Source organism: Zalophus californianus, chromosome 1, assembly GCF_009762305.2.
Source record: "Zalophus californianus isolate mZalCal1 chromosome 1, mZalCal1.pri.v2, whole genome shotgun sequence".
NCBI lineage: Eukaryota > Metazoa > Chordata > Mammalia > Carnivora > Otariidae > Zalophus > Zalophus californianus.
In genome coordinates this window covers 204932422-204944687 of record NC_045595.1, presented here as the reverse complement: position 1 = coordinate 204944687, position 12266 = coordinate 204932422, and the positions used below count along the sequence as shown (strand labels likewise).

Here is a 12266-nt window from a genome sequence, read left to right as displayed (position 1 = left end):
GGTGAGCTGAGGAAGGTTGAAGGGAATTTGGTAGTTCCCCTGACTAATAGCTCCGGCCCCAGCCCAGCAGTGGGAGCTGGGAATAACGTGGGAAGAGGGCCGTGGGAGCAGTGTGGAGCAGGAAAGTGTTGTCACTCCAGGCCGGGCCTGAGAAAAGCATTCCCTGTGAGCAGGTCACTCAGCTGCAGAGAAAACAGGAAGCACATCCGGAGGTGGGTGTCCGGCACCAGGTTCTGGGTAGTTAAAATCCACACACGTGTGTATACACACACACACACACCCCACGCACACACTCATGTAAACACCCCCCCATAGAAACACATACCGATTTCCACACACATATACACATTCTAGACACACACACATACTTACATCTACACTCACACACATCTTACTTGTTCCACAAGAAAAAGATCAAATTTTAGGGCGGACGAAACTCAGCCTTTGCCTGGTCCAATTCTCTCATTCTACATGTGAGGAAAAGAAGCCCCAGAGAAGATCCAAGGCGTATGCCCCCATGGGCCCTCCCTTTCAACTCTCCTTAGCTCTAGAAAGTACACGAAGTGTTTTTATTAAGAGTCCATTTTGTAGGAAAAAAGGCAACTGAGGATCCTTCTCTTGGTTGGCAAGCAAGGAGAAGGGGTCCCTTTGCCCTCTCTTCCTAAACACTTCGTCCTGAAAATGGAGCAAGAATCCTTCCAACTCCATGGGCTGCATGGAGAGTTCACCAAGGTGCTTCGGGTAGAGGGCCCAGGGCCGTTCCCAACACTAAGTTTGCGCATTATTGTTACCCCCAGTCGCTGGCCGAGCACATCAGACACGTTTCACTGGGAGTATCCTCCCAACAGCGAGTTTGGGGAGTAGGCAAGAAGTCTGACATACACCTGCTCACACAGGTACAGGGGCAGGTCATTTGTGAGTTGTGAAGCTGGGTTCATTCTCAGCCCTTTTCCCTTCCTTCTCTGCCTACCGTAGGGGAGGCCAGGCTCTGGGCCTCAGAGGAGGTTCAAGTTGCCAGGCCAAAGCCCGAGGGCAGCCCCTCCCCCGCCTCTGTGTATGGGAGACCGAGCTACTTGTCCCAAGGTGGGAGCAGGGAGGCCAGGGCCGCCGAGGGGAATGGGGCAGAGCTATCCCCAAGCCCAGCTTTGGACAGAGGCTCTTAGGTGGGGGTGCTGGGGGTCTTTGACTTGCTCGTTCTTGGTCCCCCTGAATGTAATTGGGCCTCCTGGGCAGTGGCTTTGGGGCACAACTAGAAGTTCTTAACCCCAGCAAAACTCCAGGGCCCAGGAGACAGGACCACAAGAATTGGGTCTAAGCGTCTCCTGGGGTGCCCACAGTGAGCAGCATGGACGAGCGACCTCAGTGCCCTGCCAGGGCTCTGGCCTTGGGAATGGGGGTTAAGAAGCCTCAACAATGCCTGAGTCCAGCGTCATTGACCTAAATAAATGCACACATACACAAATCTATTTATAGGTGTGGCGACTGTTTCAGTTTTTTTTGTTTTGTTTTGGGTTTTTTTTTGGTGCAACAAGTTTCCAAATGTTTCTTTCTTTCTTTTCTTTTCTTCTTTTTTTTTTTTAATGCCAAGCACGATTTGTGTCCGGCAGAACTCAATAAAACTACAACAATCCTCACCAAGTTTAGGATCCCCCAACAACCCCTCCTCTTGTGAATTCAAGTTAGGACTTCTGTCACTTTTTGTCTTTGAATCAAACAAACTTGATTTTCCAATTATACAAAATTAATTTAAATAAGTTAAACACACTACAGTGTTCTACCTTAGAATATCAGTTACCCAGGCCGTAGAGAAGAAAGAACAGAAAAATTTTCTAGAAAAGCAGAGGGTAGTTACTATTAGGACTGAGGGAGAAGGCTGTGATTGGGAAGGGATGTGAGGGTACTTTTGGGGCTGGCAAGGCCTTCTCTCCTGGGAGGTGATTATGGTGTTGCTTATAAGTCATCATGGACACAGATCCAGACTGCCCCCTGGTGGTCTTTCCATCACCCTCCAACATCTCCAAAGTGGGAGGTAACCCCGAGTTGCCATATTCTCTCTCCCAAGCCCTCAGGAGCTCTCAGGAGAGCCTACAGCCAAGGAGGGGAAGCGGAGGAGGTGCAGAACCAAGGGAAGGAGGCAAAATGAAAGGTTCTCTGAGTTTCTCTGGCTGTGTGTGGTACAATGATTTGCTTGAGTCCAGGCCCCTCTTGTCCGGCATGTCAGGCTACTTCCTGGTCCTGCCCAGACGCTGGCGAGGTCTCCCACTAGCCCAGCGAGGGTGGGCTGCAGAAGGAGTCTCTTCAAGGGCTGCTGTGGGTTGGCATTGCATCACTCTGCTGATCACTCTGACTCCAGAACCCCCTCTCTGGTCACCTCCAAGGCCTGGTGGGCAGCCCACTGGGAGCCCACCTGGGCCCAGCCCCATGGCTCCTCCTTTGGCTGGTTCTTCCAAACCCATGGCCCCTGTGCCCTCTCTAAAAATAACCCCCAATGGCATCTAAATGTGTGCATTTTATACCAAATTCCTCTTGTCAATGTTTTCAAATTCTATGGCCGGATTTACTTATAATTAATGGAGTTAAAACAGTGAAGTGCCATTTTTGCCTATCAGATTGGCAAAGATTAAAGATTACTAATATCAAGTGGTGCTAGCAATCTGAGGAGTACAAATTCGTACAAACTTTTTAGTGGATGATTTGGCAATATCTACCAATATTTAAAACATTCATGGCTTTTGACCTCTACTTTTCCCTGCATATATCTACATCAGACCTTCGTAACTATGAGGAGATATTCATCATAGCATTATTTGAGATAGCAAAGACCTTGAAACAATCTAAATAACCACAACATAGGGCATTTTTCAAATAGTGTGTGTCACATCCAAACAATGGAATACAATCTAACTATTAAAAACAATTAGGTCTTCCGTATTAATGACATGGAAAAATGTCCGTGATTTATTGTGAGGTTTACAAAAGCAAGTTACAGAATATACAGTATGATTCATTTTTTGAAAAATTATACGTCTGGGGGTGCCTGGGTGGCTCAGATGGTTAAACATCTTCCTTCGGCTCTTGTCATGATCCCAGGGTCCTGGGATCGAGCCCCGCATTCGGGCTCCCTGCTCGGCGGGAAGCCTGCTTCTCCCTCTCCCACTCCCCCTGCTTGTGTTCCCTCTCTCACTGTGTCTCTCTCTGTCAAATAAATAAATAAAATCTTAAAAAAAAAAAAAAAGAAAAATTATACGTCTATTCATGGATCTGTATTGTACTCCTAAATCCAGGTAGAATAGTGTCTGAAAGACACAGAACAATCCAACAGCTTTCCGGCTGGTGAGCAAAGCAGGTGTGCATGAACAGTGACTTCTGTAAGGCTGGAAATTATCTACAACACCTATGTATTGTGTTTATAACTTAAAAGGTAACAGAACATTTTTTTTTTAAAGAAGTCTCCACACCCAACATGAAGCCCAATGTGGGGCTTGAACTCTCAACCCTGAAATCAAGACCTGAGCTGAGATCAAGAGTCAGATCCCCAACTGACTGAGCCACCCAGGTGCCCCCCAATTTTTTTTTATTTTCAATTTTGACGGTTAACAGATCCTCCCCTTTCCCCCTGCCCACCCCCTTCCAGCTTTCCAGAGCTTCCCAGTTCCTGAAATACCAGGAAGTACTCTCACCTCCCAGGTAGGGGTAAAGATTTAATCAACAGACCACTTAGCAAGCAGGAAGTGCACAGATAAGGTATAAACAAAGTGTCCCTCCTAAATAGCCATTGGTCCCTCCTCCCCTCCCCTGCTTTGCATTCATATCTTTGTGTCTCTCTACAGAGACCTAACCATCCCCCTCAATGGAGAAATCTTTGAATTCGGTGGCTGCAGTCCCCCTCTACAACCACCATTGGCTGCACATTCTCTGGGCTCTGTGGAGCTCACCCCTTCCTCAGCAATTCAAGCCGGAGGAGAGAGGTCAGGAGCTCCTTGAAGATTTATCTCAGCTGAAATACAAGCTCTTCCCCATGGCCACCCCATCCCTAGGTTTCCACACTTGGTCTGCTCCATCTCCTCCTTGGATGGTGTCCCTCCCGTGGGGACCCATTTTTAGAGCTTCTTTCCCCAACCAAGACCCATCTCCTTTTACTGAGACTCATTGTTGACTCTTCTCTCCCACAAGATGGCGCTTTCCTTGAGGGGACTTCAGGGAACTCAAGTTTTTCCAAGATTTACACAACCTGGAACCTGGAAGCATTCAAAATTTGTTGATGAGGTTGAGAGGGAAAAAGAGAGGAACGAAGGAAGGAAGGAAGGAAGGAAGGAAGGAAGGAAGGAAGGAAGGAAGGAAGGAAGGAAGGAAGGAAGGAAGGAAGGAAAAGAGGAAGGGAACACTTTCCATTTTTGTCTCGGGGTAGACAACTTACTTCATTTCAGTGTTAGTCCTCAGTCTTGATTTTTCTTTTTAACTTTTCCTTCGTTTTCTCCCCCTTTGCCCTTCCCCCCATGACTTTTTTCTTTTCTCATCAGTCACTGCCAAACTCTCTGAGGGTCTGTCTTCCCAGCCAGTCTGTCTCAACAATAGCAGGCATTTATTAAGCTCCATGCCAGGGAATTATATTTGCTACTTCATAAGTCCTTGCCTCAATACTTTGCCATAGGTATTCTCCCCATCTTACAGAGAGAGAAGTTGAGGCTACTGAGAGTGGAGCTAAGATTTGACCCCCAGGTTTATCTGGTACCAGAGCCTCTGCCCACGACCCCAGTGCTCAGATTTACTCTACTTCCCTACACGGCCCAGTGGGGCCACATTCACACCCATCACCTTGGACTGACATCTGCTTGGACTCGCCATCCTGGCATTTCCCACTCTGAAATGGAATCCCCACAGGAAAAAGCAAAGTAAGCATTTGATTCTTGTTTATTTATTAATGGGCAAAATAGTGCAATGATGCTCTCTAATGTCACCTCTGGGTAACAACAGATTTTTTGAGTGTTTTTTAAATTGTGTGTTTGATTTGTTGTTTGTTTCAGTACCATTATGAACTCAAAGATTTTTATACATTCATTCTGCTTCAATTTCTTGCCATCATTATTTATTTCTTTATTGATTGATGCTCAAATTCTTCCATTGTTGGCCATGGGAGCCTTTTTAAATTGACTCCAACAGAACCTGGTAGTCTTTGATGCCTTCCTTGCTTTCAAGCTGGACAAGATGTCCCAAGCTTGTCTTATACATTTCCTTCCCCTAGAACCAAAGGACCTCCAATTCCTCTAATAGGAGACAATATTAGGGGCTACAATCTGGGGGACAGAAGTACACACTACAGCTGGGTTGAGTGTTTTTATTGATGTTGCTATTATTGACATGATAAGCAGGTTCATTAGTTTCAGCTTTATTTCATATTTTTGTTTTATCTTTCCTTTTTAACTTTTGTTTTTAAAAAATGCAAAATGTTTATATTTTCTGGTTAGAACTATAAAACAAGTTACGTTCAGAAAAGACTATATTTCTTGCTTTTTCTGTCCTTCCTGTTCTATTCCTCCACTTGTAGGTAAGCAATTTTAATTCTTATTTGGTTCATTCTTCTGTTTTTCCTACTTGAAAATATAAGTAAATATGCATATTTATTTGTCACTTAGTTATATGTATATATTTACACAAAAGATAAAATATGACACATTCTGTTCTATACTTCTGATCATGTTTCTCATATCCATACTTGAACATTGGATGAAAGAAGCAAAGAACTGTTGTCTTAGAATTGACCTCATTGCTTTATATAGTGTTTTCACACTGCCATTCCAGAGCACAGGGGACTTTGGGACAGTGGGGAAAGGAAGTGGCTGAAAAGGGTGACTCGGGGGCCACCATTACCACTTCAACCACAGCAGCCACACCTCTGTTCTACATCTTTGGCATTCCTATCAAATTTGGTCTGAAAAATGGTCCCCACTATTAAAAGAAAAATCCTAAGAGAAAATGGCCATAAGCTAATAATCAACCCAACCTCACTGTTTCTGGCTTCTGAGAGGCTGTTCAGAGAGCACATGCTTCATGGTAACTAGGCTGGGGAAATCTTACTGTCAGGGTTGCCTAAACTTGAATCCCAAGAAGACCCTGGTGAGAAGAGAAATACTCATCCATTCAACAGTTGAGCGAAGGACCTAACAAATCACGTTGTCCACATTGTCGTTTGAGGGAAACTGCTTTGTCCATTTATGAAACATCTTAAGCTCTAAGGACGGGAACAAGAAAATACAAAGGCAACTGAAGAGGCTGCTGGGATTTAAAGAAAACTCTCTTTTGCCCTGTGTATATAAAATTAAAAGTGCTTTCCAGATAGGTTACTGAATTAGCTCAAGAACTCACAGCCCCAGTGCAAGACAGGCATGCTGGCTGAATTTCTTATACTCTTTGCCTCATCTTCCTCTGCCATCTGTGAACTCCACGCATGTGCAAACTTAAACCACACACATGTGCAGGTCTCACTGGACATGTCGTGGCTCTACCACTGGTACCTGGCACAATACCAAGTGCTTAGTAGGTGCTCAATAAATCTATCTGAACTGGATGAATGAATGTAAATATTCCTCTTCATCCTCACGAACCAAATGGAAAGGGGTCATAAATGTGGCTTATCGCTGTTAAAAGATTGTTGTGGTGGGTAGGATTGTGTCCCCCTCACCCAAATTGTATGTTGAAGCCCTAACCCTGATCCCAGTACCTCAGAATGTGACTCTATTTGGAAAGAGGGTCTTTCAAGAGGTGATTAAAGTAAAATGAAATCATATGGGTGGGCCCTAATCCAACAAGACTAGTGATCATAAGAAGAGATTAGGCCAGAGCTAGGTGTGCACACAGAAGGAAGGCCATGTGAGGACACAGCAAGAAGGCGGCCATCTACAAGCCCAGGAGAGAGACTTCAGAGGAAGAAACCAAACCTGCCGACACTTGAATTTTGGACTTCCAGCCTCCAGAAACATGACAGAATAAATTTGTTGTTTGAGCCACCCAATCTGGTATTTTGTTATGGCAGGCCTAGCAAACTAATACAATTGCCAATCTCTGTCCCAAACCATGGCAGAAGCAATATCAAAGAAACATTTTTATGGTTAGCACTTCCCATATTCTCTAAGCCAGAAGAAAATTGTGCTGAGTATGTGTTTCATGGTGCTTCATCCTGTCCTGCTGGAAAGTCAGGCTTTGAAAGTCAAAGTGTATCTATGTGACTGGCCTAGCTGTAAGAAAGCCCTTTGTGAGGTCATCATGCTACTCTTGCCAGATGTGCACAGAAAGAGACACGCAAGCTTTTAAAAAACACTTGAGGAGACACCATGCCTCACTTTGCAAACCCTCTTTTAAGAAACATCATCACCAGAAATCCATTTGATAGCATCAGGAGGAAGCAATGTCTCCAATATTTGAAAACCTTGAGAATGCTGCAATACGATGGATTTAAGACTATATATTTAGGAGAAACTGATATCACTGAAAGTCTTGTAACTGGAGAAGATCTTAGTGATGGGTATTTCATGCAAACTCCAACGTGGTGTATTGTGCATGCTGGTAGTAGTCAAGGATGGGTGCCTTGGAAGTATCGGATGTTCCTAAGAGATGAGTTATGCATCAAACAGGAAGACAGCCTCTTCTTTGAGTTCTGTGATGTCACAAAGAAGGCCTATGGGAAGTGTGCCATTGTGATCAAAGAGAGAAGACAGCAGGACGTGATGAAGCCAAATGGAGATGAAGAGCCAGAGGCCCAGGTCCATGCCCCATCAGTCATTAACTTAACGAGCATTGTGTGTAGCCCTGAGGTAGCCAAGTCCTGTGGCCATGAACTACTCTCTCTGCCTTCCCCTTACAATTACCTAAACCCTTTAGACTCAGCCTGGTCTTCTCTGAAATGGTTTATCATCAATAACAGAAAGGAGTTTTGTTTGCACTACATTGACAGTGTCTATTCTTACCAGTATATACTTCTCAGCGATGTAATTAGCAAAGGGATTGAAAGGATAAACCCAAGCAAATGGAAAACAATAACCAACAAAGTACGGAGATGGGAAAACTACTACCTTGGTAAATTTTCTTAAAGGTGATTCCTCTTACAAGCGGTTGGAACCATGGTATGGGCATAGTCTTTACCAACTCTGCTGAGCTCAACTCTGGACCACTGCAGCCAAAGATGCTCCAACGGTGACCTCACAGAGATGCTGTGAGGACTAAGGTTTCTAAGGCTGTTGGCAAAGTGCTTTAGGTTTACTGGAGGTTCCATTAAAGCTTGTTGGTAAATTAGGGATCTTGACTCCCATCTTGTTAAGGCCACCTTGAGAGCTATGTTAATGGGAGGATTACAACTAACCCAGCCCAAAAGAGCTCAGTGGTGAGCAGGGGTGAGCAGAGCTAAAGGTTGTGTAGTAGAAATTTAAGTCAGAACCAAGTGTGTGGTCACAAAAAGTTGAAAATAATGTACCAACCAGTTTCAGCCAACCAAAATAATCTACAGGGAGACAGTTTGCCATTAGCGGGAGATGTGGTCCAGACAGTGGCTGAGCAGGCTCTTTGCTTCCCACTGCTTGAAAAAAAGGTGTCGGAGGTTGAGTGAGAGACATCTGAGGTGAAACACCATCCAGATGCTCCAAGGCCAGTTGGTGGTCCCAAAAAGGCACCTGGAAAGCTATAGCAATTGATTGATTCAACTGGGACTTGGTGGGTGAATAGGTGAAGTGAATGGGGGTCTGTGGAGTCCACTTATTTAATATTTCATCCCAACTCCAAGAATCCTACCAGGAGGTCATTAGAGTTTGCCACGGAGTTGCATCTTGTGGCCCCGAGAGCCGAGACACCTATGGCTGGTGCCTCACCTGGCTCAAGTTTAAGGCCGTTGCTGATGCAGGTTGTAGGGATTTGTGGTGGTATGTTTCACCTTTATTGAAAAAGACCTGCCTCCAATTAAACATATCAGAAATTTCACTCGCATTTGTATATGTTCAGGCAGTAATTTTACAACAGACAAAATTATTCCAGAATATGTCAAAAGCAACTCATGAAAATCTCTACCTAACTCCTAACAGAATTACCCACATATAGATTGTGAGGCCAGGTTCCTGATAGCCAATTGCAGAAAATATCGGGTGATTTGCCTGTCTTCCTGTTCTGTTTCCCTCCAGAACCTCCCTGCTGTAATAAATTACACAGACTTGGTGGCCCCAAACAACAGATATGTACTGTCTCCCAGTTCTGGAAGCCAGAAGTCTGAAATCAGTTCCACTCCATCAAAATCAAGGTGTGGGCAGGGCCACACTCCCTCCACAGGCTCTGAGAATCAGTCATTCCTTGTTCTTCTGGCTTCTGGTGGCTGCTGACATTCCTTGGCTGGTGGCCACACGGGTCTAATCCCTGCTTCTGTGGCCACATTACTTTCTCCTCTTCTAATTTCCCTCTGCCTCCCTTTTGTAAGGACCCTCATGATGGCATGTAGGGCCCATCTGTATAGAGAATGGAAAACTACTACCTCAGAATCGTTAATTGAATTCCATCTGCGGAGATTCTTTTTCCATATAAGGTAACGTTTCACAGGTTCCAGGGATTAGGAGCTGGATACTTTTGGGGACCATTATTCAGCTGACCACAGATGCTAATTCAAGTCTTCTGCCAACTGAAGTATAGCATTCCCATCAGCAACTAACCTGGTGAAACAACTCTTATCGTGAGCTGTTTCTGGGGCCTTCTTCACTACCTGTTTCACGTTATGTTTTATTTTTTATTTTTTTTAAGATTTTGTTCATTTATTTGACAGAGAGAAACACAGCGAGAGAGGGAACACAAGCAGGGGGAGTGAGAGAGGGAGAAGGAGGCTTCCCGCAGAGCAGGGAGCCAGATGCGGGGCTCGATCCCAGGACCTTGGGACCACGACCTGAGCCGAAGGCAGACGCCTAACAACCGAGCCACCCAGGCGCCCCTCACGTTATGTTTTAAAGCAGGTAATAGGACTCAAACCTCCTTGGTGACTTCAATGAGTGGCACTTGCAGGCCCCAGTATAGCTGGACTGGGTTTGGGGGTATGAGTGTGTTTTGTCCCTACATCACACTTATTACACACCTATCCAGAGTTCCGTGCAGTCATAAGCACTGACAGCTACATGTCCTTAACTCATTTAGTTCTCCCAACAGACCGTGATGGAGGAACCACTGGTCTCTCTGTGTTTTAGATGGGGTAAACTGAGGCACAGAGAGATCATGTAACTCGGTCCAGTGTGGAGGAGTTAAGGTTCACACCCGGTGCTCACGCGTACAGCCATTATTCACGCCGCCTCTCTACTCCTGGGCAGTTCATCTAATCCCATAACCATCCCATCATGGAGGTTCTATCATTTCCCTTTACAGGTGAGGAAACCGAGATGTTTTGAGGTCAAGCAAGCCTGTCAGACGCTAAAGCCCATGTGCCTAGGCACCATGCTTGGCTTTGTCGTTGGAGCCCCGCGTTTTGTTTTTCTCTCCCACAGTTCACGTGGCGAAAGGGTCTCCTCTGACAGCTGACAAAGCGGCCACCTCCAAGTGGATACCACAACAAAAAGATATTTCAATGCAGAATTGAGCAAGAGGCAGAATACCTTGCAAAGACATTATTTTCAGGGAGGGGAAAGACATGGAAGGTTTTTAAGGTTCTCAGACAAATAAGATAAACTAACAGGAGCTATTTTTGTTTGAAAACCAAAATGATCTAAAAAGACAAGTTTATTCCCTTGGGACCTTGTTTGGTCATTAGGAAGGCAAGGAGGGGAAAGAGACGTCAGGACAACCAGAGAGATCAAAAGGACCTCCTTTAATGTGTGATTTAGTTACATAATACTGTATGCATAATTAAGAACGCTGCTTAATACTAAGCATGGAAACCTCCAGCAGAAAAGTAATGGAAAGTATGTTGGGCTTTGGGAATCCAGTAGACCTCGTTGGAATCTCAAGTGTCCAGCTTATTAACTATGAGACTTTGGACAAGTGACTTCAGTTCCCTGAGGCTCATTTAACTCATTAGTAAACTAGGGTTGAGGACTTTATTTTTTTTTTATTTTTAAGGATTTTTTTATTTATTCATTTGAGAGACAGAGAGCACACGAGGAGGGGGAGGGGCAGAGGGAGAGGGAGAAGCAGGCTCCCCACTGAGCAGGGAGCCTGACACAGGCAGGGCTCAATACCAGGACTCTGAGATCATGACCTGAGCCAAAGGCAGACATTTAACGACTGAGCCACCAGGTGCCCAGGTTGAGGATTTTAAAACACTTCACATAAGCCATGCCACTAAACTGCGTCTAGCACCTTCTTAGTGCCCCATACACTCAAGCTTCTGTTGTTATAGAACAGGCTGGGGGCCAGCAAGTGTGCCCACACTCAGACATGATGTCGCTGACCTCATCTCCTTTTCACTCTCTGGGGGAAATTCTTGATGCTTTTTATCACCAGGACATAATGAGAGTAGACACATCTTAAGATACTTCGATCAAAGGAACTTTGTCCTCTGGCATTTATTTTAAGACCATCTGTGACAGGTCAGGCAGCTAACGATAATAACAAGTTTTGTCTGATGGGGTGGACAGGGAGGATGGTGAGCAGAGCCAAGACTCTTTGAGAGCAACCTTGTGCTGTGCTTATATGAAACGAACAGTAGGTAATGAGGCATAGCAGTCCTGTGCATGTGGACAGGTCCTCTGGAAGAGACTTCATGATGTTGGTGGCACTGCTGTCCTTCTGAGTTTGGCTGATGAGACATTCCGCCCTCTTTGGCCCTTTACCTTCACCAACAACAGCATTTCCACTCCCACTCCATGGGCATGGGGACTCCCAAGTAGGGGGGTGTTGGAATGGTCTGTCCCAAAATGAACCCCAAAGTAAACAGGCAAATGGAGCTGGAGGCCCAGTGGATCCCACCTTGTCTACCCGAGAAGGTCCAAGCTCAACCGGGTTGAAGGAGCTGCACCTGGCCAGTCGGGGGGCTCAGTTGCCTACCCAGGCAGTGTGCACTCCTTTGATCTGTGATTGTTTTATACACCCAAGCCATTTGTACATTCTTGACCTCATTCAGTTTAGGCATAGGCAGGGCAGTGATCATTAAGCTCATTTATAAATGAAGACAAGTCCAGGCAGTAACTGACTCACCTAGGGGCATGCGCAACTGTAGTGACAGGAAGGCCAGAACCAGAATCCACATCTTCTTATCAAGGAGCCCTCTACCTGTCTCTAGCTGGATTCATGGGTCGGTTAGGATTAGGTCAAGCTCT

At 45.4% G+C, this 12266-nt stretch overlaps 1 protein-coding gene across 1 annotated transcript; it reads left to right on the top strand.

Annotated features, from left to right (window-relative positions):
* The first annotated feature begins 7295 nt into the window (after positions 1-7295).
* Positions 7296-8276, top strand: FAM243A (family with sequence similarity 243 member A). Its single transcript, XM_027586478.1, has one exon. It carries the CDS (start codon positions 7329-7331, stop codon positions 8082-8084), a length of 756 nt encoding a protein of 251 aa, XP_027442279.1. The 5' UTR covers positions 7296-7328; the 3' UTR covers positions 8085-8276.
* The last annotated feature ends 3990 nt before the right edge of the window (positions 8277-12266 follow it).